This window comes from Wyeomyia smithii, chromosome 2 (assembly GCF_029784165.1).
Source record: "Wyeomyia smithii strain HCP4-BCI-WySm-NY-G18 chromosome 2, ASM2978416v1, whole genome shotgun sequence".
NCBI lineage: Eukaryota > Metazoa > Arthropoda > Insecta > Diptera > Culicidae > Wyeomyia > Wyeomyia smithii.
Window position 1 is genome coordinate 269,581,969 of NC_073695.1, and position 24,198 is coordinate 269,606,166.

At 38.5% G+C, this 24,198-nt stretch overlaps 4 protein-coding genes across 5 annotated transcripts; 2 read left to right on the plus strand and 2 right to left on the minus strand.

Moving 5' to 3' along the window:
• Window positions 1-634: 634 nt before the first annotated feature.
• Window positions 635-2,087, plus strand: LOC129725911 (uncharacterized). The gene is made up of 2 exons (XM_055682342.1): window positions 635-1,141; window positions 1,198-2,087. Exon 2 carries the CDS (start codon window positions 1,199-1,201, stop codon window positions 1,940-1,942), a length of 744 nt encoding a protein of 247 aa, XP_055538317.1. The 5' UTR covers window positions 635-1,141; window position 1,198; the 3' UTR covers window positions 1,943-2,087.
• LOC129725910 (GTP-binding protein 128up) lies at window positions 1,992-3,572 on the minus strand. The gene is made up of 4 exons (XM_055682341.1): window positions 3,342-3,572; window positions 2,448-3,283; window positions 2,266-2,388; window positions 1,992-2,199 (listed from the first exon to the last, which is right to left on the minus strand). The coding sequence occupies exons 1-4, from the start codon at window positions 3,381-3,383 to the stop codon at window positions 2,097-2,099; spliced, it is 1,104 nt and encodes a 367-aa protein (XP_055538316.1). The 5' UTR covers window positions 3,384-3,572; the 3' UTR covers window positions 1,992-2,096.
• Window positions 3,573-10,821: 7,249 nt separating this feature from the next.
• Window positions 10,822-12,360, plus strand: LOC129725912 (uncharacterized). Its single transcript, XM_055682343.1, has 3 exons — window positions 10,822-10,943; window positions 11,000-11,277; window positions 11,334-12,360. Exons 1-3 carry the CDS (start codon window positions 10,925-10,927, stop codon window positions 11,991-11,993), a joined length of 957 nt encoding a protein of 318 aa, XP_055538318.1. The 5' UTR covers window positions 10,822-10,924; the 3' UTR covers window positions 11,994-12,360.
• Window positions 12,361-12,417: 57 nt separating this feature from the next.
• LOC129725913 (uncharacterized) lies at window positions 12,418-14,866 on the minus strand. Of its 2 annotated transcripts, XR_008728204.1 has the most exons (5): window positions 14,728-14,866; window positions 14,120-14,430; window positions 13,168-13,444; window positions 12,789-13,099; window positions 12,418-12,726 (listed from the first exon to the last, which is right to left on the minus strand). XR_008728204.1 is itself a non-coding variant. In XM_055682344.1 (4 exons), exons 2-4 carry the CDS (start codon window positions 14,391-14,393, stop codon window positions 13,003-13,005), a joined length of 648 nt encoding a protein of 215 aa, XP_055538319.1. In that variant the 5' UTR covers window positions 14,394-14,430; window positions 14,728-14,866; the 3' UTR covers window positions 12,418-13,002. The 2 variants fall into 2 exon arrangements, 1 of the variants encoding a protein (XP_055538319.1); XM_055682344.1 differs by having other exon boundaries at window positions 12,418-13,099.
• Window positions 14,867-24,198: the final 9,332 nt, after the last annotated feature.

Sequence of the window (24,198 nt, forward strand, 5' to 3'; positions counted from 1 at the left end):
ATCCGAACTCATCACACAGCTCTGCAGTAATGTTACATCTCGATTCTGTCGCAGTCTTCCAACTATTTAAAGCGTGTCATTTCCAATTCTAATTCAATTTATAAAAGCTGTTATCGCATGTAACGGGAAATACAGTCTCTACCAGAACGTTGTATTCAGCTATCGTATCCAAAATTTTAGCTGTCAAAAATACCGCCGCATCTCTAAAAAGTAATATTTCAAAGAGAATCGAATACTACGTATCTGTACTTTCAAAGTATAGGGATAACAACTTCAATTTCAAGAGTGTATCATTTATGCTCAAAGTCGCTAATTAATAACATGCAGCGGAGTCATTTTCAACGCAAATCAATTTATTTTTTATTTCCACCGTTATTTTTTATGAGCTTGAACACATAAAACGGATGGTTCCTAATATTCTCTTGGTTCAAAGTGCAATCGACAGCAAAGAGTATTGGCTTTGGCAGGTCCCTGATCCCTTCTCACTCCAAGCGAGGTAATTTGTGATTGTAGATAATTTTTTTGAATAACTAACCAAAAGTTGCTGATCTGTTGCTGTCGGATGTATAGCAAGCTGTAAATTAACAAAATTGTTTGTTGGGTCTTGACTAGTGGAACCTATTCCTTGAAAAGGTCGTTCGCGATGGCTACTTCCCCGTTTTTTTGCCATCGAAAATAGCGAATAAAATTACCGGGATCGAACTTTAAAAAAAAGTTATTTATAAGGTTGTATACTGGATGAAAATCGACACACACAAAAATACCTCCAAATTTAATGATATGGAGAATTCACTAATTCGAAGATTTTGTTATCATGCACGTACATATTCTTGTGTTTGGAGAACGGTAAACAATTGATAGATTCCCTCAGGGCCGATCAATGACGAAATTCGCGACGACCTCACCACCTGCATCACTGTGAAAACTGCTATTAAAAATCCGGTTCGGTACGGGAATTGAATCACAATATCATCCGCGAAAACCGAAAAGCACAAAAGACAAACAAAACCTGTCCCAGTTTCGAGCACAGGTAGGGAGGGTAAGACGCAAACAAGAACCCTCGAATTTATATAAAGCTGTGTTATCGATGTAGTTGCAGATGATTTCGTTACAAACCAGCAAGAGTACAGAAAGTTAATAGGTAACTAAAATATTGTAAGTTATCAAACCGAACAATTAAGGTTTTTATCTTCTTAGCATGCACTGGTTACAGTTCCGCACTGTTGCGGTCGCGACATTTCTCCTAATATCAACGGTGACTCGTACGCGCGCTGCTATTAATTTACCACCCGTAACCGGTTCCGATACTGGTTCTCTGCTGCGACGGTGCCCCTGTGTCCCGGTGAACACCTGTTACAGTCAAGGCGTGAATCTCAACGAACAACAGTACCTGAACGCTAACTTCCAGTGTCCGATGTTCACCTACCAGCACTGCTGTGGACCCTACTATCCAACCCTTGGCGGCGAAGGACCCTATTTCCAACAGCAGCAGCAACAAGTTTTCACCGCAGAACCGTCTAAACCACGAGAGGGTGAGAATGTGTTAGTCGTTTTGGCTCAAAGCGTCTCTCCGGCCGAGGAAACTCTAGGGGAAGAGAACGTGATGACCGTCTTGCCGGAAACAACGGAAAATTCTCTTCCGGAAACCACAACGGAATTGCCCAGTGAAACTACAACTGATATTGTTGAAGAAACAACAACGCCGGAAGCAACAACGACCACCACAACTACCGTATCTCCGCCACGAGGTCGACTAAGTCGCTTCCATCATCGACGTCCCATTCCGAGGTATGAACGCAGCTCCACACCAATCCCTTCCAGGCATGATACATCGACAACCGAGCAATCCCCGATTCGGAGATTGCCATCCCGACGAGGGTTGTACCAACGACGACGAAAGGAGGAACTAACGTCCTCCACAACTGAAGCTGCTGACGAGTAGAAAGGCTTTCACAACTACGAATAGCTAAGGTCTATACCAATCAGTGTAGTTAACATGTTTTTCCTCAATTGCTTGAATGTTGAACGGGATTGCATTTTTATATATAGCAAATAATGATCATAAAATTATTAGCTGACTTACAAAACTCGCCGTCTTACACTTTCTTTACGATCTGGACTACGTCTTCGTCATTTAGGACGTGATCGATGCCCACTTTCTGGGGTTGATGTTTTACCGAAGATCCCCACACAAGAGCACTGAAAAGGTAAATTTCAACTGTAGTTGATCTTTCACATGGGGAAATCAAATTTAGACAATCTTACTATTTAAACTCCTTGGCAATCGTTCGATGCAGTTTGTTACAAAAGTTCTCGATGGTCGTATGTTCGTGATGCAAAACAATCGGCGAACTGTAATCCGGTAGCTGTCCCTTGGGTTTTGTATAGCTAAAAAAAAATTCCAATAACATTTGAAGAGCATAAGCAACCAAAATAGCAAAACACACATCCGAACCAGCTTCAAATACTTCCACATCATCTCCAGCAAGTCGTCGAAGTTCCAGTGGTGGTGGGCGGAAATCGGTACACAGTGCGGAATCTTGTAGATCACGTCCAGTTCCTCGATGCTGATCTGGTCAATTTTGTTCAGCAGGTAAATGCACGGGATGTAGATTCGGTTACCCTCGATCACATCGATCAGATCGTCCGTCGTGGCGTCGTACTTGAGCGTGATGTCCGCGTTGTGTATCTTATACTCGGACAAAATCGACTTAACCATATCCAGATCCAGCTCGGACTGAGCTACCGTCGCATTCAGATTGACCCCACCCTTGTCCTTCCGGCGGAAACTAATATTCGGCGGTTGTTTGTTCAGCCGCAATCCGAAGCCTTCCAATTCATGCTCCAAAATTTGCTTGTGAGTCAGCGGCTTTAACACATCTAGCACCATAAAAATCAGATTACATGTTCTAGCCACGGCAATGACCTGCCGACCGCGACCCTTGCCATCTTTCGCACCCTCGATAATACCGGGCAAATCCAGCAGCTGGATCTTAGCTCCCTTATACTTGATACATCCCGGCACGGTTGTCAGCGTTGTAAACTCGTACGCCGCTACTTCCGAGTAAACGCCAGCCAGATTGGACAGCAATGTCGATTTACCTACGGAGGGAAACCCAACAAATCCAACCCGTGCATCACCAGTTTTGGACACTTCGAAGCCCTGTTCAGAAGCACCGCCACCTCCCTTCGGGGTGATCAGTTCTCGTCGAAGTTTCGCCAACCGAGCCTTCAACAGACCCAAATGACCAGCTGTGGCCTTGTTCCGCTGAGTACGGGCCATCTGAAAAAGACCATCATTCATATAACCTCTTAGAAGCGGTCCACTTTTTTTCACTTACCTCAGCCTCAATTTGGGCGATCTTTTCCAGTATAGTACTCATGGCTATCGGCTGACAGTGGTAGCTTCAATCGGAATTCTACAATCGTTGTTGGTTGCGGTGAAAATGCACAAAGAAAACATGAACTTTAACACGAATTTTGAACGGTAATGCCAAACGTGTGGCTGCACAACTCAACCCATGCAATCAGCGAAATACCTGCACAAGAATTGCACGTCAACAAAGGAAAGCCGCTGCGGAGAATTGTCAAAATTTTTGTACTAATTTCGCAGGGCTGCCATGTGGTTTCATCGTTTTGTTAAAAAAAAAATTTTAGAACAAACTCTGGCCTTTGAATGAATAAATATTTAGCAAAACAATGAAGGAGCTTTCCCACCAAAATGTCTCTTTATGGTCAAGCAGAACACTTTGCTGAAAGCGTGGCAGCAAATTGCTTGTTTGCTGGTTCACAGCAATTTTCCCAGAATATTGCTGTATTTCAGTTCCAAAATTTACTGAATTTCATCCAGCAATTTTATTTTTACTGTAACCCCAGTATTGAATTGATAAATTCACTGAAAACCAGTAATCGATTCAATGATTCACGAAAATACAGCAAAATTATTTGCTGAACGCAAAACAGTAAATGAATGTTTGCTGGAAATCGACGAGCAAGTCGATGTGTCAAAAATTTTCACGTCAAACTGTCATTAGTAAAATCCGCCAAACCGCTGCGAAGCTAATACGGTACCATAACTAAATTACTGATAGCCGGTACGGGACCATAGCTAAATTACAGTTTAGCTAGATTAAACGTAAAAGTAAATATGATAAATATGGATCTAAAGTACAGTAGTAATTTGGTTATGATTCTTCGGGTGAGTAAAAGGTGGTACCTGTAGAAAACATCCCGAAAAAAATAACATCAAAAAAAACCTCAAAAGTTGCTGTAATTGTACATAGTTTTACCACAGACTAACAGACGTAACACTGGGACCCAGCTCCATCGCCACAAAAAACGTTCATTTCAAATTTTCAATCGAATAACAGTCATCGCGCGAAAACTCCGTCTGGGGCACTGTCATGCAATCTCATACATATTTTGTAGTTCCCCATTTCACACATGCAGTAACGCTGGCGCTGATGTCGAAATACATGACGCAGCGCGAACACGACAGCAGATGGTGCTAGTGTTACTAACGTAAAGTACTGGAATCATCCAAACGATGATTTTATTGAAAATTTGTTCGACGTGTTATGTCTGTTAGTCTGTGGTGCTAGTGTTACTAACGTAAAGTACTGGAATCATCCAAACGATGATTTTATTGAAAATTTGTTCGACGTGTTATGTCTGTTAGTCTGTGGTTTTACCATAATTTAACTATGGTTTTCATTGCAAATACATCATTTTTACATTATATATCATTCCCAACAAACATTTGGGCTGAATAAAACAGCTAATAATTTTAAAATAGCTGAATAAAGTCTGCATATAGGTGAAACGGATTGCCACAACGCTCAGGTTGATTTATCAGCTGAACAAGCAATAAATTCAGGTTTAAAAAACTTGTGAAATACTCCACGCCATTATTTAATTGTTGGCTGGTTAAGCGCTATTTCGATTTAAAAAATAGCTATTAGACAACATTAATCAAACACTAAACAAACTGGTTGAATAAACGCTTCTTGATACTTGCCAAGTAACATTTTTCGGCTAAATAAGCGCTTTTATAACTAATCTTATTCAGCTGACGGCTTAACATAGGTCGAATAATGTATTTCTAAGTGTTTAATCAGCTTTTAATCAAAATTCTACAGTGCCTTGTATTAAATCGACCAATTACTGAGGACAGTCACTTTGACAGAACGTGTTCTATCGTGTTCAAGGGATATGATACAAATGCTGAAGCGCTTGTTCAGCTACAATTCAGTTTATGTACAGCCAATGTAAAATTGTTCATGAAATAAACTGGAAACATATATACGGTTTAAATCGATACGTATGCATGTATGTCAAGATAGACGAATCGGTACCGCGTTCTACCATGAACCTCATGAGCATGAGTTCGAGATTCGAGACTGGCAGTAAAATAATTGGATACTAAAAAGGTAATTTTCACTAACAATAATATAAAAATAAGTGATGAAAAATACGCACAAAAGTGCAAAACATCAAAAGATTTAGATGTGTTCGAATCGCCTAAGGAAAAAAAATGTCTAATTAAGACTATTATATATTTTGGATCATAGCTGTAATAAAGCTGAATAAGTACTTATATAGACTATAAGCCAGCTACTGTTGGCTGTTAAAGAGTTTTTCTACAAGCTTTACAAGAAATGAATAATCGCTTCTACAGAATCGATCAGCATGTATAAACGTTGTTCAAATGGCTGAGTTATTTCTTGTTAAGCCCGTGTTCGGCTATTTAGGAAGCTGAATGTAACAGGTAGCTGATTTAGTTCTCCAAAACCGACTGATTAAAAGCTGAATAAACACTTAGAAATACATTATTCGACCTATGTTCAGCCGTCAGCTGAATAAGATTAGTTAAAAAAGCGCTCATTTAGCCAAAAAATGTTTCTTGGGTTGTCCAGAACAATAAAAAACATTGTTTTTGCCATTTTTACCATGAAAAAAAGGGGTTGCTATGTATCTTAAGTCTGAGATTACAGTTATGTGCTGTCAATAGGGGGTTTTAATTTGAAAAAAAATACCAGCTTTTTCTTATACTAATTGATAACCGACCTTTCAGAAAGCATTACGTAATTTGGCTTAGATCTCTACGAGTTTTCTTTGATTTTAAAATTGAAAAATTATATTTGTTTTAAATTTTCACTAACTGGCAACTTGTACACAGAGTGACATTGCTGTTACTGGCTTTTAAGGAAAGCGAAGTGACATTTCTGCTGCTGGCTTGTGGATAATATCTAAGGAAAGACAACTGGGTATAGATTTGCATCCACTTTGGGAACCACTCGCAGATTGGTTGAAATTAGAAACTCCGAGTGCGTTTAAATTTATCATCAGGCTTGCTGGCAGTGTTGCTGAACAACATGTTTCGTTGTTTAGATTTATGTTTTTTTATGATGTTACCTTTTATAATCTAGAATATTTTCAAGTGAACATTCAAAATAAAGTACAAAGCGTACAAATACGGGTGAAGTAAGAGATCCGACTTGGATAATCACCTATATCAATTACCAAAAGATCTAAAAGTGCGCAAGGAGTTAATACGGTTTTGCGTGAAGCATAGGAACAGCATACCGCTGCTCAATGTCGGAAGTAAATAGTCCAGTGTAAGCTTAATTTTACTTTTGAATCCGGTCTGGGTAAAGTTGGAACATACCTGTTCAGGCATATTGCTTGTGCGGAGAGTACATGGGTCAATGAATGAATCATAATCTTTGATGGATCACACGTTTGATTTTAATATGCAGATTCTCCGGTAACCCTCAGATGGTAAATCAATCGCCTGCAGGAGGAATTGTGCTTAATGCTGATGAAGCCATAAAAACATTCAAGTATTTTCCGAGTGAATGGCATCACTTACGAAAAATACAACAGGGATCAACGAGGTGGGTGAGGAAGAAGAGTCACTGAAACAAGTCGACATATATTCTCTATTAAATTTGTCCAATGAATTTACCGTGCCAGAAGATCTCTTATTTTTATATGATTCCATTAGAAATTCATTTGAAAATTAAATGTGATACAATAATTTTAACGAAACGCACAATGAAATAATAATTATCGGATTTTCACATCCATTTTATTTGAAATTCATTTACGTTTAACATGTGTGGTAAAAATTTAATTTTACAGGCAATATTGCGGAATACATTTCATAAAGTAAATATATAAAACCGTCATGTATCGAAACCAACATATAAATCTTATTGATAAATCCAATAAAAAACACACGTCGCCGTGACTTTGGACTTTTTGTCAGTTTAACTTGTGAAGTTTTGTTTTGACTTTTGAATTTGGCATCGAACAATCCAGATTGTTATACAAAATGGCTACATCACGAAAAGACGGCGTCTTATTGAGCGATTGGATGGTTATTTCCTTATCTCCAATGGTAAGTTATTCTTCTATACTTCATTTGAGTTTAAACTTACATAGGTTTTCACAACTATAGATCACACCGAAGAAACTGGCATTATCAAATCGTATCATCGGGCATCGGGAACTCGGATCAAGTGGCCAACGTAGAACCGGTAATTTCTTTTTTATTAACCATTTGTCAGGAAGTTGGTAGTGAAATTTTTCGAAAAACCTGCATTATTCCGATTAGAGATATACATACGGGCAACAAATTTGTTAAAATAAATATTATTTTTCTAATAAATTCTTGTATCATTCATAAACAAACATTTCGATTTGTTTTCATGAACATATCATATGAAAGAAACAGTCCCTTTAGTGAAGTTATTTCTATAGGATAATAACAAGGAATGCATGAGATTTTCCTATAAAATTGTTATTGTATGTCAAGATATAAATTATGGCATTTCCAATGAGTTTAATCGGTTATATGTTCTTTAGTTTTTAAATGATTTGCCTATCTATTTAAAAGCTTGGTAGTAATGTAAGTCTATCAGACGATCCTATGAAGAATGCATGACACATTTTCGATCACATCGTTTTGATTGGAAGTTCTAATAGTGCAAATTTATAATACTCCCATATAATCTGAATATGTGAGATAATTTCAGTGTAAGAAGCCAGATGTCTCTCCTTAGGATAATATAACCCTGGTTTACGTGTCATGACAGGAATGCCAGATGTGAAGACATGTCTTAATATTGAAAACATTTGAGCGCGTGTGAATAAGTGGAAGCCTAATAGTCGGTTGATTAACCGCACTCGATTCAATGTATCACTGAAAGTTTTGTAAACTTTTAACGGAAACCGTGTTTACAGATTTCCTATGTATAAAGACATTGTTTTGTGAAATGTGTAGATATTTTAAAAATGACCTGACCTCCCTGTGTCATGATTTCTTGACGGTAGGGTATGTCTTAAATCCACTTACAGTTGTTAAAATTCGAAATCGATTTTTTCAATAGTTTTGCTGTTTAAATTTAGAAAAGTCAGAAGAATATGTATTTCTTTTGACATTTCTTATCGAAAGAAAAAATAATATACATACCCCCAAAACACCCTATTGAATGAAATTTAACTTTACTGGAAAAACAGTAAAATTTATTTTGCTGGATGAATTGCTGATATTACAGCTCAGCAAAATGTTGCTGGTTTCCAGCAAAAATAAGGGCATCCTTAACAGTGCGCTACTATTTAAGTGGTTGTGGCGACTTTGTACAGCGCGGCTATTTTACGCACTCACCCGATTTCACAACGGTCGTTGCTATCGTCTCTGTTTGACGTTTCATCCAGCATAAACCTTTATCAGCGCTGTTACTGGGCTGCCAAATCTGAGAGCGCGATGCTTCCCGGAGGCCCGGCTACTATTTCTCTAGCGCGTTTAGCAGAAATGATAAAGCGCTGCGAAACGGGGTATAGAAGCGCACTGTTAAGGATGCCCTAAATGAGTGTGATTGAGAATCATCTATTTCGCCCGTTAGGTGTTGTACAAAAATTACGTAACACATGAAGGGGGGAAGGGGGGTTGAGTCTGCGTTACTTATCGTTAGGTAGGGGGAGGGGGGTAGTAGAGACAGTTACGTAACTGTGATGTTTGCTCGAAATTGAAATTTTCGGAGGGGGGTCAGGCTGTCCAGCGCTACGTAATTTCAGGGGGGAGTCATATCGAACGTTACCTATCGTTACATATCGGGGGAGGGGGTCTGAAATCTAGATTTTTAGCGTTACGCAATTCGTATACGACGCCTTATCAAAAATCATCTGCGTTTAGCACAAACGAAGAAGTATACACTGAAAAAAATCACACGCTCATACCAAATGCTCTTTACACATGAATACCAATAAACCAACTCAATCGTTTCAACAGATCGACCCATATCGATTTTTAATGGAATTCACGGTATTTTGACGTGTTTTGGCATTTGACGCGTTCTACCATTGAAATCTGAGTGTAAAAAGATTGATTTTGGTATGCATTATATGGCAAACCGAAGTGTAAGGCACTTGATTTTGTGCTGTGAAGTGAAACGCAAGTGTATTCCACTTAGATATGAAATGTTTCATCTATTAGCACAGAAGTAAGTGGAATCCATTTGGCAGTAACGTATCGATTTTTTATAGTGTATAGAAAGAAATGCTGACCAGGGTGACCAGATAACCAAATTTGTCTGTAAAACGCGGTTTTTACTTGTTTAAGGTGAAACGGGATTGTGGCCTTTCCTATACAATTTTGAGGTTAGAGTTCTTTTTACTTCTGTATTTTGATCGTAAAAACTCGGCTTCCACTAAATAAACAGCACTCGAATTGCTACTTCAGGCATGCAACAGTTGTGAAAACAATTGATCAAAGTTTCATGTACGTAGTCTTCATAAATCAAGAAAAAATTAGATTGCAAAATTCGAGTTGATTGCGACCACGTCCCGTTTCACCCAGACCCATGTCACGGCGACTGTTTCCTGAAGCCGCCGCCGATGATGATGGCGCTTCTGTTAATGATATGATCTTAAGCTCCGTTCATTGTGCCGCATAGGCTGTTGCACATTTTTTTCGCGTGAAAAGTTTTAATGAATACATATCAATATGGATATTGAATTTATGATCCAGAACGTGTTGAAACACGTCTGGACATATCTATTTATGTCCTGCACAACATCTAGAGAACGAACGAAACAACAAAAAAACATTCTTCGCTTTTTAGATTTCTACACACCACTTGCAGCAACAGCTGATCTTGCATGAACGAAGCTTATTCGGCTGTTTCGAAAGCACTGACAGCCTTTTGACGTAAAATCGAGCCAGAGAGCCAGAGAAAATTGGCTTCATGCAAAATGTATGGGAATGACGTTCGTGACATGGATGTGGTTTCACCTTAAAGTTTTAAAGGGCTTCTGGAGATTTTAGACTGAATTTCCTTATACTCGCACAAAATTATGAAAATGTATAATCTGCATACATTTTTAGGCTTTTGCCTGCGCGAATGTTTTTGTTTTTTTTTTCAAATTGCAAGAAGATTTATCCAGATATTGATAAGTTGCGGATGTTTTTCTAAAACATTTAGCATTTCTGATGCCAGAGTCATAGACGTGCTTTCAGGGATACCAGATGTGCAGATTTGTTTGTAACAGCAGAATTTTACAATCCGTGGGCAAATTTTTATAGATTTGCAGATATTTGTAGTTTTTTTTATTGTTTTTGCAGATTTTTGTCAGAGTCTTGTGCAGATTTTCTCGAAATGTGTGCGATTTTTTTTATAGACTTTCCGTTATACAAGCGCATATTTTTCGATCACCTCGAACCGCTCGATATTATTTTTTCGAATTTCAAGATTTTTTTTTTATTGATCGAGCATTTGCTGACATTTTTCAAAAATAACTGGCATTTCTGGTTTGTTCTTGAAAAACAAAAAATGGTGGACCGTTCAAAGTGTGCCAATTTTAATCAATTTTTTCACTTAATTTTCACGGTTATCTTAATCATATTTTGGTTAACATAAATATGATGAATAGAAATAATTGTAAGTAAACTATAATAACTTCTTCGATATACATGAACGAAGATGAAATATTCCAGCGAAGACTAGCTGTCCGCGGACTCCAGCGCCGCTCAGGAACACTAGCTTCCTGATGTCTGCCGCTGCCATCCTGGAGACACCGACACTGCTGAAGAAATCTTCCACAGTTTCTTCTTCATCTGAAATCAGTGTTACTACATCCGGTCATGAGTTTAACCCTCCGTCAGCTGCTTCGTCTGCAGCCATGCAATTCCTCATGCTAAACCAGCAGTTTCAGGTTGCCACTAATAATGCTACCCCTTACCGTCCTAGAGGCGAACTTCAACAATCTAACTTCGTAAGTTACTTTTCTAATATCTTATGTAATAATGGTAATTTTGATCATATAACCAGGCAGCAAACAGTTCCTATTTCAATATGCCATCGCCCTTCGTACCACCTAGCAGTACCACAATGGAACCAAACAGCGTGCGTACCATGCAAACAATTAGTAACGCAGAAGGCAGCTTTAAAAGAAAATCGACTGAAGCACACACCAACAAACCAGCGAAACGGGTCGCCTTTGAACCGCTTCCTTTAAACCCAAACTCCAAGCAATGGCAAAACCGAAACCTTCCTGCAATCACATATGGTTCATCATCAAAGCAAGCTGTGAAGGCCCCGAACGAAGCGGCTAAAAAAGATCCGAAACAGCTTCGGCTCATAACCGGGTCGATCGAGTACATCATCAAAATGACCAAACTCCTGCCGGACTACGGATCGGCACTGTTGGAAATCTACGCCAATGTACTGAGCATCAAGGAGGGCACCTATCAGAGCGAGAAAGTTTTGCTGCTGCGGAACCGTACCGGTCCGGTAATGCAAGGCGTATTCTACGAGATCGACTTCCGGATGACGGCGATCGCTACGGGCGATTTGGTGCGCTGCGTGGGTCGGCTTAACGGTGGAAGCCGTTTGCAGATTTTGAAGATTACGCCGGCGAGCGTGGAGGATGAACAGATGGGCGCCCGGTTACAAACTGTTAGCGGTTTTGCTGCCACCGTTAAGCGGTGAATGAAGCGAGTGAGTACTGAACCTATTATTGTTTTATTGTATATCAGAATAATTCAGAGAAAAGGATACTGGCAGTGTACCTGCAATGCCTCCTTCTGATTTTCATTAATAATTACCTGCCAATAAATAAATAATAAATACTTTTGAATAACAAAAAGATTAAGTTTCGTGTTGATTCGATAATTTTACATAAAATTTAAGATCAATCAAACTGTAAGCAGTGTAACAATGGTCCATAAGCTAACTAAATTCACCAGAAATTTTTTTTCCTGAAAAAATATTGCTCCAATCTTGAGTTGCAATAGAATGCAAACTTCGAAAATTGTAAGAATCTTAAATAAATCGTTCATTTATTTAATCATAACAATCATAACAAGTTATTCATAAGGAAAAAATTGTAATTCCAAAAACAAAACGACAGCACTTTGTTTGAGAAATGCTAACTTTATTTGTACCAGTTTAGGATTGGAACAAGTGGCTTAGCGCTAATGTTTATTAAATTTATCAAACACCGATTGATACGAGCAGCTGCCGTGCCGGAACAACATTTTGCATTGGTTACACTGAGAGACATCGCTTGGTGATAAGCCATACTCAGACACATTTTCTCAACAAAACGGTAAATGGTTAGTCTTTTGCTCTATTTCTTAGCGTACAATAATTGCAATAGGATTAGTTAAAATTAACAGTTCACCCGCACTACGCCTTCTCGTCTAACCGCTTGGTAATAAGCCTAAAATCATGACACATGTAGAAATAAATAGCCACTGCAGATAAAACTGCTGCAAAACTCACGATGTGCATCATATCCTCCTACATACTAACATATAGCTAAAAAATAAGGGTAAAAATGTGTGACTTATTTGCTGCTGGTTATTTGTAAGGCCCCGCACTGTCTGCCTGCCTGGAAGCAGAAAGTTTACCAACGCTGTAATAAAACCAGTTTACCCATAGCCGGACTATGGAATATGGTTAATGGAAGAAGGCGCACTTGGAGTGCTTCCGTCGACTAATCGACCAGCAGACAGATTAGAAACACCGTCAATCCACTAAGAAGTGCCGTTACGTAACCGAGGTGAAACCGGCGTTCTTTATCGGAGAATCTCCTGCAAAAAAAAAGAAAACACCGAGATAACAAAACTACATCAATTAATTCGATATGGCGGTTGCTTACTTCTTTTTGCTGGCCGAGAAGGGAGTCGGCGGATTGACGCCGGGGATGTTGCTGTCCAGGTAGATCACGTGATAGGTGAAGGCCATCACACCGATACCAAACAGCGCCGCTAGCAAAATCATCGAGGGTTCCTGCAGTTGTGCGCGTGCTTCACTAGCTTTGGCTTGCAGCACCCGATACCAGCGGTCGAAGTCGACGCGAGCGATGGTGGACACGGTTCGATTCGCGACCAGCTGACGCCATTGGTCGAGTGCGTCCAGTGACGAAGTCAGTGACCCTGTAATGAATATTTCAACGACGCACATTAGTCTATTTTTCGTTTCGCCTTTCTAGGAAAGAATTTGCATATGCACTAGCTATTTCGAACAGACACTCGGCCCCGAAAGAATGGAATGTAGGGAACGGATTTTATTTTCGCGATAGCTTATACGCGTACCGCATGGAAACTGCAATTAGCGCTTCGATCTATGGCAGTCTGTACCGGTGGGGAGCCTATTCGAGCGAGAGTGACCGACTAGTAGATGATTTAATTTTGCCATCCGTTTTCCACCCGCGCCCGGACGCAGCGCATTGCGGTGCGATGTTTCCTCTACGATACTGGATACACAATATGCGGTCATCACCCGTTAGGTAAGGCAAGGGAGTACAGTGCCTACCATAAGTGTGAAACCCGAAATCGAAATTCACGATTGATGTCATGCAATTATGTTGTGTTACCGAAAACCACACAAGACCAAAATGTCTTGTTTTCAGCAACAGTTTCAAAAAAATTGCTAGCCACCGTAACTTCATCGTATCTACAATGAGTAAATATAAACAAATCAACTCATCGTCTTACGTCATATAAACAAACGTCTTTGAAGCACGAATAAGCGAGGTAGTTTTTCAAGACCTTTTTCATGTGTGACTAAACGTAGTGAAGAAGTAATCTCACTCTTTTGTTTTTACTCACCCGAGTCGAACGGCGGCAGGTACCGCAGCAGCAAACCGGCCGTGGCAAACAAAACGGCGGCCTTCAAAATGAGGGATATCGGCAACCGGTGCACTTCGTCGGTGCTGCCCAGTTTCTGTTTCGACAGATTTATATCGGTATCATCAAAGGACAGCTTTCGTGGACGTTGTGGTTGTGCTGGGCTTTGTACAACAACTTCAGCTGATTTGTGGGTTCCATTTCCGTTGGTCGCCGCATCCATCGCTGGTTGTGATTGGTTTGATAGCTGTTCCATTTTGGTTCGACAAAAACCTAAACAGACACTTTTTGACCTTGACGAAATAACGAAAAAAAAAAAAACGATTACGGAATATTTATAAACTGGCGAGCGTTTGCGTGGGTGAGAGCGAGAAACCGTTCTCTATTCAATGCGCTTGCGTGGGAGTTCCTTTCGCCGAAGTGGTGTCTATGCTATATACGATAGGAACCGCTACTCTGAAAACCGGAGCAGTATTTGATGATGTTTTATGTTACAGTTAAAGCACCCTCAACAACGAACATTACTGATGTATCTTTACTTATTTTTCAGTCGAAAAAGGAACTGTTGGAAGAAATAATCAAACACTTACTAAACTAAACGAAGCCCGAACAAGTTCTAAATGTAAATTAGCGAAAAAAAAAATACAGCAAGTACTGCGACTCGAGAGTCAGTTATGCTACTATATTTTGCCTGTCTATGGTGTAAATTCTCACCGAATGAAAGCGAGTTTTGAGAGATGCTCTTTTGGTCACTGATGGTGTGTGTGATTTATTTACACTTTTTGGCCTGCAAGCAGCGTTGCCAGGTATCCAGAATTAGCTGGATTATCCAGATTTTTGAACATGTATCCAGGTAGACAGATTTGATGTCCAATTATCCAGATTTTTCATGAATGATCCAGATTTTATTTTCTCTGTTCCGCAAAAAGGTCATCACTTCAAATTTGGCGCGAAATTTTGCAATTTTGTCACCTCAAATTTTACGTACCCCAAGACTTTTATCCGAAGAATTTACTTTTCACCCAACGAAATGACTTCCAGATTTTTTCCAGATTTTTTTGCCTTTTCAAGATTTTTAAAAAATGACCTGGCAACGCTGCCTGCAAATCGCATCGTGCCGGTAAACAAATAAAGCAGAGCTGCCAGAATTTTCTGTGATGATCGGTCGTCGTCATTTAGGTACCTATTTTAATGTAATGATTTGCTTTGAAATTTCATACTCAGGTCACTATACTGCGAATAAAAAAAGTACAGATTTTTGTTATAATTAGGTGTTAAGATTGGATTCCCATTTGTTCAATTTAGAAACTTGCAGTTGGTTTGCTGTACATCTTGTTAAACAGAAGAAAAGCTGCTAATATGGCGTTGCTGGAAACTATTCGGCATGAGCGTGTTGAGCGTAGAGAGCGACGCAGCAACGAAAGAGAGAAGTAAACGATTGAATAACGGTCAATTTTTCATGAATGGTGGCTTCAGGTATTTTTTCAAATCGGTTGCATACGATCAGGTGTTTACCCGAATCCTGTTATCAGAATGGAAGCGGTTAATTGTTACCTACTACACTGTAAATAAAAATCACGTCGAAGTGAAGTGATTTGCTGTTGAATTCGCACTACTTGCCTAACATTTCAGAGTTGAATGAAAATCTTTCGAAATATATTAATGCAAAGAACGATGGAATCAACAGCAAATCACTTTATTTTCTGTAGTTATGTTCATCTTTGTTGGAATGCTTATGTTTGAGATACGGAATGTCAGTCAGTTGGATAATTATATAAATTTACAATAAATTCAAGAGACTTCTTTTTATTTTAGTTTTTTCAGTTTATTTTATTTTAGATTTTTAACTTATTAACAAAATGATCCTAGAGATGTTCCCTGTTACTGTATCGATGCAATCGATTTCAGGATCTGTAAAAGAGTCGTTTTATTGTCATTTGAAATTAAAACATTCAATAAAACTTACGCCGAAATGAATCTCTGATCTCTGGATAAATGAGCTGCTTGCGCTGTTCGCCGTTGTCACTATTTTTGCTTCGCTTTATGGTTTTGACGTTTGTCAATTGGAATTGCAGCTGTAATTCAATTGATTTAAACAGTAGTGATAATACAAGAGATATTCATTATAATACGATGGTGATTTCCATTAACCAGTTTTCAACGCAAGATTATTTCATTGGAAAGTGTTAATCATCGAGAAATCAACACTAAATCACTTCAACTTGCAGTGTGATGTGACGAATTGAGTAAAGTGCAAAAACACTTGAAGTAATCGTGACATTTTTTTATAGTGTACGTTCTATATTATTTTTAGTATGATGCTGTTGATTGGCATTATCGCTCAATTAATCGCAAGCAGAAATGCCTATTGCCAGAAGAGGCATTCCTTGGAAAATAGGTAAAAAGAATATTTTTTTTGGCATGTCATTTTCGATTTTAATGAAACTTTTCACAGTTGTTCCTTTTTGAGAAAGAGGTCATTTCATAATATCAATTCTTCATGTAGTCTCGCGACTGCTGCTTCAAAAGGGCCTATTCGAAATGGTGACTGATAGATAAAAATTTATATATCAGAAAAACGGCTTGTTTGATTGAAATTGTGTCTTCAGCAAAGTTGTAGGTGATAAAAGTGTGGCCCTAGAAAAAATATATTTTCCAAATTGTCACCAAATATTAAATATCTCAAGAAGTACCTCTTTTAAAAATGTATTTATTCACATATTGAAAATTACAATGTGTACTACTATCTGTCAAAATTTGGTGATACAGTGATCACCCGATTATATCACCCCCGTGATGATGTTTGGGGTGATAAAATAGGGAAAAGGATAAAATCGGGAGTTTAGTTTTATAAAAGATGGTAAACCAAAAATCTAATACAGGTCGGACTCGATTATCCGGAGACTCGATTTTCCGGAAACTCGATTATCCGGAATTCGATTATTCGGAATTTTAGACTCGATAATTTTATTTTTTTGGTGTCCGTTTTCAATTTTTATTCCGAAATTTTGTCTTTACCATCCCTTCTGGCATATTTGTTACCATTTAAGTAAATTCCGGCATGTTTGGGACATGTTCAAATTAAGTGAATATAATCAATGTCCAATTTATTTTTTTTTGCTTCTCAAGATTTTTCCCCTTTTCGCCTCAGAAATAACTGCTGGTTAAGCCACTGCATCATACAAATTAATAAAGAAAAGAAATATTTATTTTATGTTCGTTAATCGCAAAATTTCGGTATTTTTTGTGTGATTCGATTATCCGGAACGAAAATTTTTTTGATGTTCCGGATAATCGAGTCCGACCTGTACGTAAAATCAGCGATCTAAATTACTACGAGAAATCTAATCATATGAAAAAGCAATTCTATCTGTCTCTCTGATCCTTATAGACGTGGAAACAACTGTACCAATCGGCGTGAAAATTTGTATGTAAGGGTTTTTGAGGCCGGAAAAGGTTATTAGAGTAGCTCGAGACCCCTCCCTCTTCCAATACAAATATAACACAAACTTCTGCGTAACTTGAAAACTAATCAAGCAAATTGAACCAAATTTGACATGGTGAGGTTTTCAGGAGTAAGAAATATGTCAATGGTAACTTGACACCCCTCCCTCCTCTGGAAGGGAGGACTCTCATATAAGTGAAACATAAATTTCACTACTAGTTCGTAGGATAGGTACTAGTGTTTGCATAAAGCTATGAAATTGTGCTGTTAGTGTCATACATTTCTCAAGCAGCTTAAAAAATTAATTTCTCGCGATTTTCAACTATTTTCTAAGGTAACAGAAGAGAGATCAGAAATGACCCAAAATGTGTATACGTGGTTTACTAATAGCCTTTTCACAAAATATCTCTTCAATACATTTCAAAACACATGAAAATTGAGACTTTTTTTACTTTTTTTTTTTCTTCATTAACCCGTAACCATCCCTAAAATAACAATAAATCCATGATGAATATAATTTATGTATCACCATCCCTGTGTCAAAGCAAACCCCGAAGTCAGTGCGGCTTGAGCTGTCCGAAACGGTCAGTCGTGTTTTCGGTTGCTTGTGAATTGGTCTTTTAACGAATTTCTTTATTCAACCAGCTCACCTAGTTATGATCTGGAGCCAACCTAATCTATAAAAACCTTTATCCGCTTAATTTTGAGCCAGTATAGACCGTCCTCGTAGCGTTGTAATCACCATCATGCCTTGTTCAGACTATGCCGCATATCACCTGATATTGCGAGATGATAACGGATATCATTTCAAGTATTCACCTGCGCTGAAATGATATCACAGAACAGCTATTGGGGCTTATTACGGATGTCACCTCACGGTGAGAACGAAGTGAAAAAATCTCACGGTGATAAAAGACGCGTGCAAATCAAATGGGAATCACTTTCACCGTGCCTATTACGGTTATCACTTCACCGTTAAGTAAACAAAACTCTGCTGCAAATCTTATAGCCCACGCTGTCGCATTTGTTTTTCGCTGTTCCATCCTACATTGATTTTACAGTGTATCGTTCGAGCAGTTCGCTCCAATAGTTTAAACAGGTAACAAAAATGTATTCTTTTTTTGTTTCAATGACCAGACCTCCCAACTGATCTCGAGGTACGATGCTTAATCTTAGTGCTAGCCTCGCAATTGTCCTGTACTATAGTGATGTCCGATTACTTTTCGCTTAATCGAGTTAATCGATTATTTGCAAAAATATTCGATTGATTTTTAATCGATTAACCGACTTTTCGATTATTGAATAATCGAATAGTTTTAGAGCAACATGTCAAAAGGTTCTATCTGCTTTGATTGATTTTTTGATCGATCGGTTTCTTTCAACCGCCACGGCTTATTAAACACGTTTCATGATATGTCCTTTACACCAGTTGATAGCGGAGAATTTAGATTAGCTTTTTAAATAAAAACCACGTTGCGAATAGTTACTTTAGCTGAACTATTAAACAAATGAAAAGTCAATCAAGAAAATCGATGAAAGTAGATGGATCCTTTTGACATGTTGCTCTACAGTTGACCCCGATTATTGTTCGATTATAGTGCAACTTTGTCTAAAAATGGGAAAATTGGTTATGCCAGCGGTGACGAAAACACAAGAGATTTCGAAACCTCTGTTCTCACTTATTTTATATTATCCATTTAGTTGAAAATTGTAGTTGTCGACTGGCGACAATTGATTTTACTCTCATGCCGCAAATAGTGCGCTGTATGGAGATAAGTGACTTTTCATCTACACACACTAGGAAACGCGTAAACTCGTGTAAAGTTGCTTTTGTTTCCTCCAAACTGTAAATCATCGCATCTCATTGCTTCGACTGTTATCACTTTTTACCATTTTTGGTCGATTATGCTCAGCAGCTTCTTCCGATTTCTGATCACGAATGAAAATATTTATTCAGAAACAAGTTTAAAACACAGAATGAGTGTTCAACTGAATATTTGTCCAGCTGCTAAAAACATAGCATTGCAAACAAAACAGCTATTTGTAAATATTTTCCCCAACTAATGGCACCGCACTAACACATTCGTACGTGAAAAGGTCTATAGTAGGGATGTAACGGATATCCGCATCCGCAAATGCGGAACATCCGCATCAACATCTGCATCCGTAATCACATATCCCAGGGTGGCCACTATACCGGGAAAAAGCCGGGAATTTCAAATCATCGGGAAAAAAATACGGGAAAACCGGGAAATTAGGCTTCACGCCGGGAAAATCAACTTTCTTCATGTCCGCCGTTTTATTTGTTCAACAGTTTCTGAGGAAATGTCAACATGAAAACCTGCTTTTTTGCACGATGACCTAACTGGCATGATTCTGCCGGTTAGGGGAAAGCTGGTTGTTGATTTTAGCTAAAGTCGATAGCGGCTTGACAGCAAGATCTGCGTCAAATAGATTCAAGCGTGGTCAGGTGGATAAATTTACTGTTCCGTAACATATATTGTCAGAATTTTAAAGAAGTCGAAAAGTAATCAGCGTCGCGGGAGGCGTATTGAAACTTCTTGTGAATAGTGTTCGTCATCGCATCGGGTAGAATCCGGTCAAAAGTCAGATAGGAGGAGGAGCAGCACATTTATATTGCGGATCATTTTAATTGCATTTGCAAGTGACATACTTTAAAGAGAATATATATATATACATAAATATTTTTAACAAACTGTCTGTCATGTTGCGGAAACTAGGTCAATATCTGCTGAAATTTCGTTAATAATACAAATAATCAAGACTGTTATTTTCAACATTCTCCAAATTAAGTGTTTCGCAGAAAAAAATAGTTTTTTTAATCTCTGTTCGACCTTTTGACTACAGGGTTTTTTTTTTTTGTTTTTTTTTTCGTATTTTTCACAAAGCAGAATAACAACGAGTATGTAGAGCATTAATGGTAAAGCGCTAATATCTAAAAGTGGTAGTCAAATTATGTCTCATTTTGAGTAAAAAAGTCTCAGAAATTGATTGGTAGACGTCGGAGAGGCTGGCATCACGGCTAACTAATAATACGTGCCCCGAAAGCTATCCGTTTAAGTTATTAATTTATAAGTGAATTAAGTGGCCAAACTTGTTAAAAAGTGTCAAGTTGTGATCTGTGATGCTTTGTCTAAGTGAGAAAAGTGAATGTTTTGTGAAAAACACAGTGTTCTTTGCGTGTAAATAGAATTTTTTCCTCGAATTGCAATTGAAAATTGTAAGGCCAGCTAAGTTGCGTGAGTGTGAGTGCCTACTTTGTGCGTCGCGCTAACTCGCGGTTCGTTATTAACATGCGAAAATGGAATGCATGGCGGTGTGAGCGAAGAGAACAATAATATCTGGCGAGAGAGCGAAGAGATTAGTGTTGCGCTGTGCTTGTCGGCGTTTGTTTCGCTGGCATAGGCATAACCAAAATAAAACAGATGAGTATAAGTTTTTGTATCAAACATTTTAAGAATGCATAGGCTCTGTGTGTAGTGGTTTTTAGCGGGTTTAGGACTTTGCCAGAAGTGTAAGGCTACTGACATACTGAGGCGTCAAGTGAGGCGAGGCGTTGAGCGTTTGAGAAGCGGAATAAACAGAAGCGTTGGGTGAAGCTTCCTATGACATACTGGAGCGAGCGTCGCAAATGCGTTGTGTTGTCATATTCCTAGATTCCAATAGCGGTTTTGTTTAAAGGAAATATGAATTCGTCCAATGAAGATTTTTTTGCTTCTTCAAGCACGGTAAATTACGTTTTTAGTAAACAGAGATTTTTTCATGAAATAAAATAATATTACTGAAGTGAGTTGCGCTACAGACGTAGTAAAAAAAATAAGAAATTATTTTCCCGATAGTATTTTCTATCCTACTTTTTTTCTTTTTTAAGATTTAAGACCAAAGCAAATATTAAGTACCTGGCGATATCAGGTATAGTCTGAACATGGATTTACTGCACAACCCTCTTCTAAACATTTTAACATTTTCTAAACGGAAATGTATTTATTTGCTTTTTTCAATTTCCAAACCAAAACAAAGCAAAAATATAAAGCACCTGGCGATAAAAGATTTAGTCTGGATATGGTATTACCGCGTACATATACGCGCGTCAAAACACTACTCGTTCTGTTTCGCCGCCTCTATCGACGCGTCTTTGCCGCTCCAGAATGACCGGTTCGAGCGTTTCATATAGACGTTCGAAGAAGTAGCTCTGACGCTTTTGCGACGCTTTTTGCTTCGCTTCATTTGACGCCTCAGTATGTCATCAGCCTAAATGTGTCATCTGTTGGTGCACAAAGTGTGGTAGCTTTTCGGTTGCGGGTGGAGTTTTTTTTATATTTACAAACCAGATTGTACGGTGCACTCTCACAGGTCAAAATTGGCAGTTTTAAAATATAGTTTCAAAATTTATCATTCGAGCATGACAATGCGGCATGCGATTGATGCATCGTCTTCAATTGTGAGTCCTGGCAGGGCGGTGACATTTTATTCAGTTCTATGTTCTTGTTTTATGATTTTCCTAGCTTTTGGACAAATGTTGATATACATAAGTAACTTTTATTTGATTATGTTGAAATCGTTTTGGGCGTGAAAATAGTTCACGACAACTGAACTTTGATTGCAATTATTTTGGCATTTTAATAATAAACTTGGAACTCTGTTTTGTTTAATATGCTTATTTGCCTTTTTTTAAGTTTTTGGGCTATGAATGCATGGAACTTTGTCAGTTTTTATATTCAGTAGGTGTATTTTGTGCGAAACGTCGTGTCGCGTATGCGTCGGTAGGAGAAAATGGAGCGGTCGTCAATAATGCCTCGGTGAAACGCATCATCGGCCCGGGTGAGTTTTGTTTATCTAGGGGTTTCCGGAGTGCAGTGGGCACGCTATTGTTTACTTCGGGGAGGTCAGCTCAGTTTCGCGCACGTTATTTTGACAGCACTCAGTGTAACTATCTTAATACAGCGGTTTCGGAGCTCAATGACCATTACATCGTATAATGCTCGGGTGTGCCTTGTGGGTTTTTTTTACTCGCTCTAACGGTTTTTTGAGCTGGTACCAGTAGTTTGCGTTCGGCGTGCGGTGCGTTTTACGAAATTCATTCGTTTCGAGGTTAATTTTAATAGTTCACGGGATGAAACGCGAAGTTTGGTGTGATACAGACTGTTAACGATTGGTTGCCGATGATACCTAGAAACTTCGATTCTCCTATATGCCGATACAGCGATCGTGATGCGGTTCTATTTATGTCGTCTTCTGATGGCCGGTTGCGCAGAGACCGAGAAATATCCATATCGGGCGCGAATTTGTGTAGAAAAGATCGCACCATCAACCTCGATGGATCCAGATCAATTCCTTTCCACTAACACTAATTCCTTCCTTTGATACTTGTGGATGATGCAGAGGATTCCTCGGTCTCTAGTAGCAACAAGTATTAAACTAACACTCCCGATATCCCTTCCTCTATTGATCTGCATTGGGCGTGGCCAGCTACGTTATTGACCAGTGGAAAGAAAAATCACCAGGAATTGTACACTGAAAATGGCTTGCTACTCCTAGGCACCATTTTGACGGTTCTTTGTGCAATTTCAGCTGGTTCTGGTCAATCGCGGGCAACACACGGGCGATCAAATATGCTATGCTATGCTATGCTATGCTATGCTATGCTTTTTTTTTCTTCATTAACCCGTAAGCAGAAAACAGAAAACAAATTGATGACGTAGTTGAAACAACACCGATGAATTTCAAAATAAAAATTGATCGAGGATGCTGAGGACTAATGAGGATGCAAAAGATGCGTTGTTTAATAGCTTAAAAAATATATTAATATTAGGGTTTGCAATATTTTCGGGAATCGATTTTCCGGGAAACGGGAATAAAAAATCTCATTTCACGGGAATTCCCGGGAACCGGGAAGGGAATTTTTTTTAACAAAAATGAGATTTTCAATGAAGTTTATCAGTAAAAGGCATCGAAAAATTGTTTACAATTTCATTCTAAATTCGCATGAAGTACAAAAAACAAATGAGATACAAAACACTTGAATATGAATTGAATAACATAAAAAATTCGTGATCGATTTTTGTAGCATATATTTGCAGGAGAGGAGGATTGAGGGTCTTCATGTCGTCAAACAATTGCTTCAGATCCGCTGACTTTTTTCTTTAAGCTCAAAAATGTTATATATATGTCTTCTGTAAAACTTTGCGCAAGTCTACTGAATCTAGAATACTTTCAAATCACCGATTACAGCTATTGCTACATTTAATTGAAAACTGGTGTCCGATTCTTTCAGTTTGTTGAAGAGAAAGCTGAGTGAAACGAGGAAAATATTTGCTATATTTGGTACGGAATTTTTGGGCAAAATATTTTTTACACTACAGTAAACCTTTACGATTTACTTGAGCGGTAGCAAAACTAATCGCTGTTTTTTATTAAATATTTTTGCTATGTCATTGCGATTTTTTAAATAAACTGCGTCTTAAATCTAGTCTCAAAATTGACAGAACAACATTCCAAACCCTTTTGGAGTTTATATCACCGTTGATTAGAGCGTAAGATTCCAAGAAAGAATTTTGGTTATCTAACTACCTTATTTCGTTATTCGATCCACAAA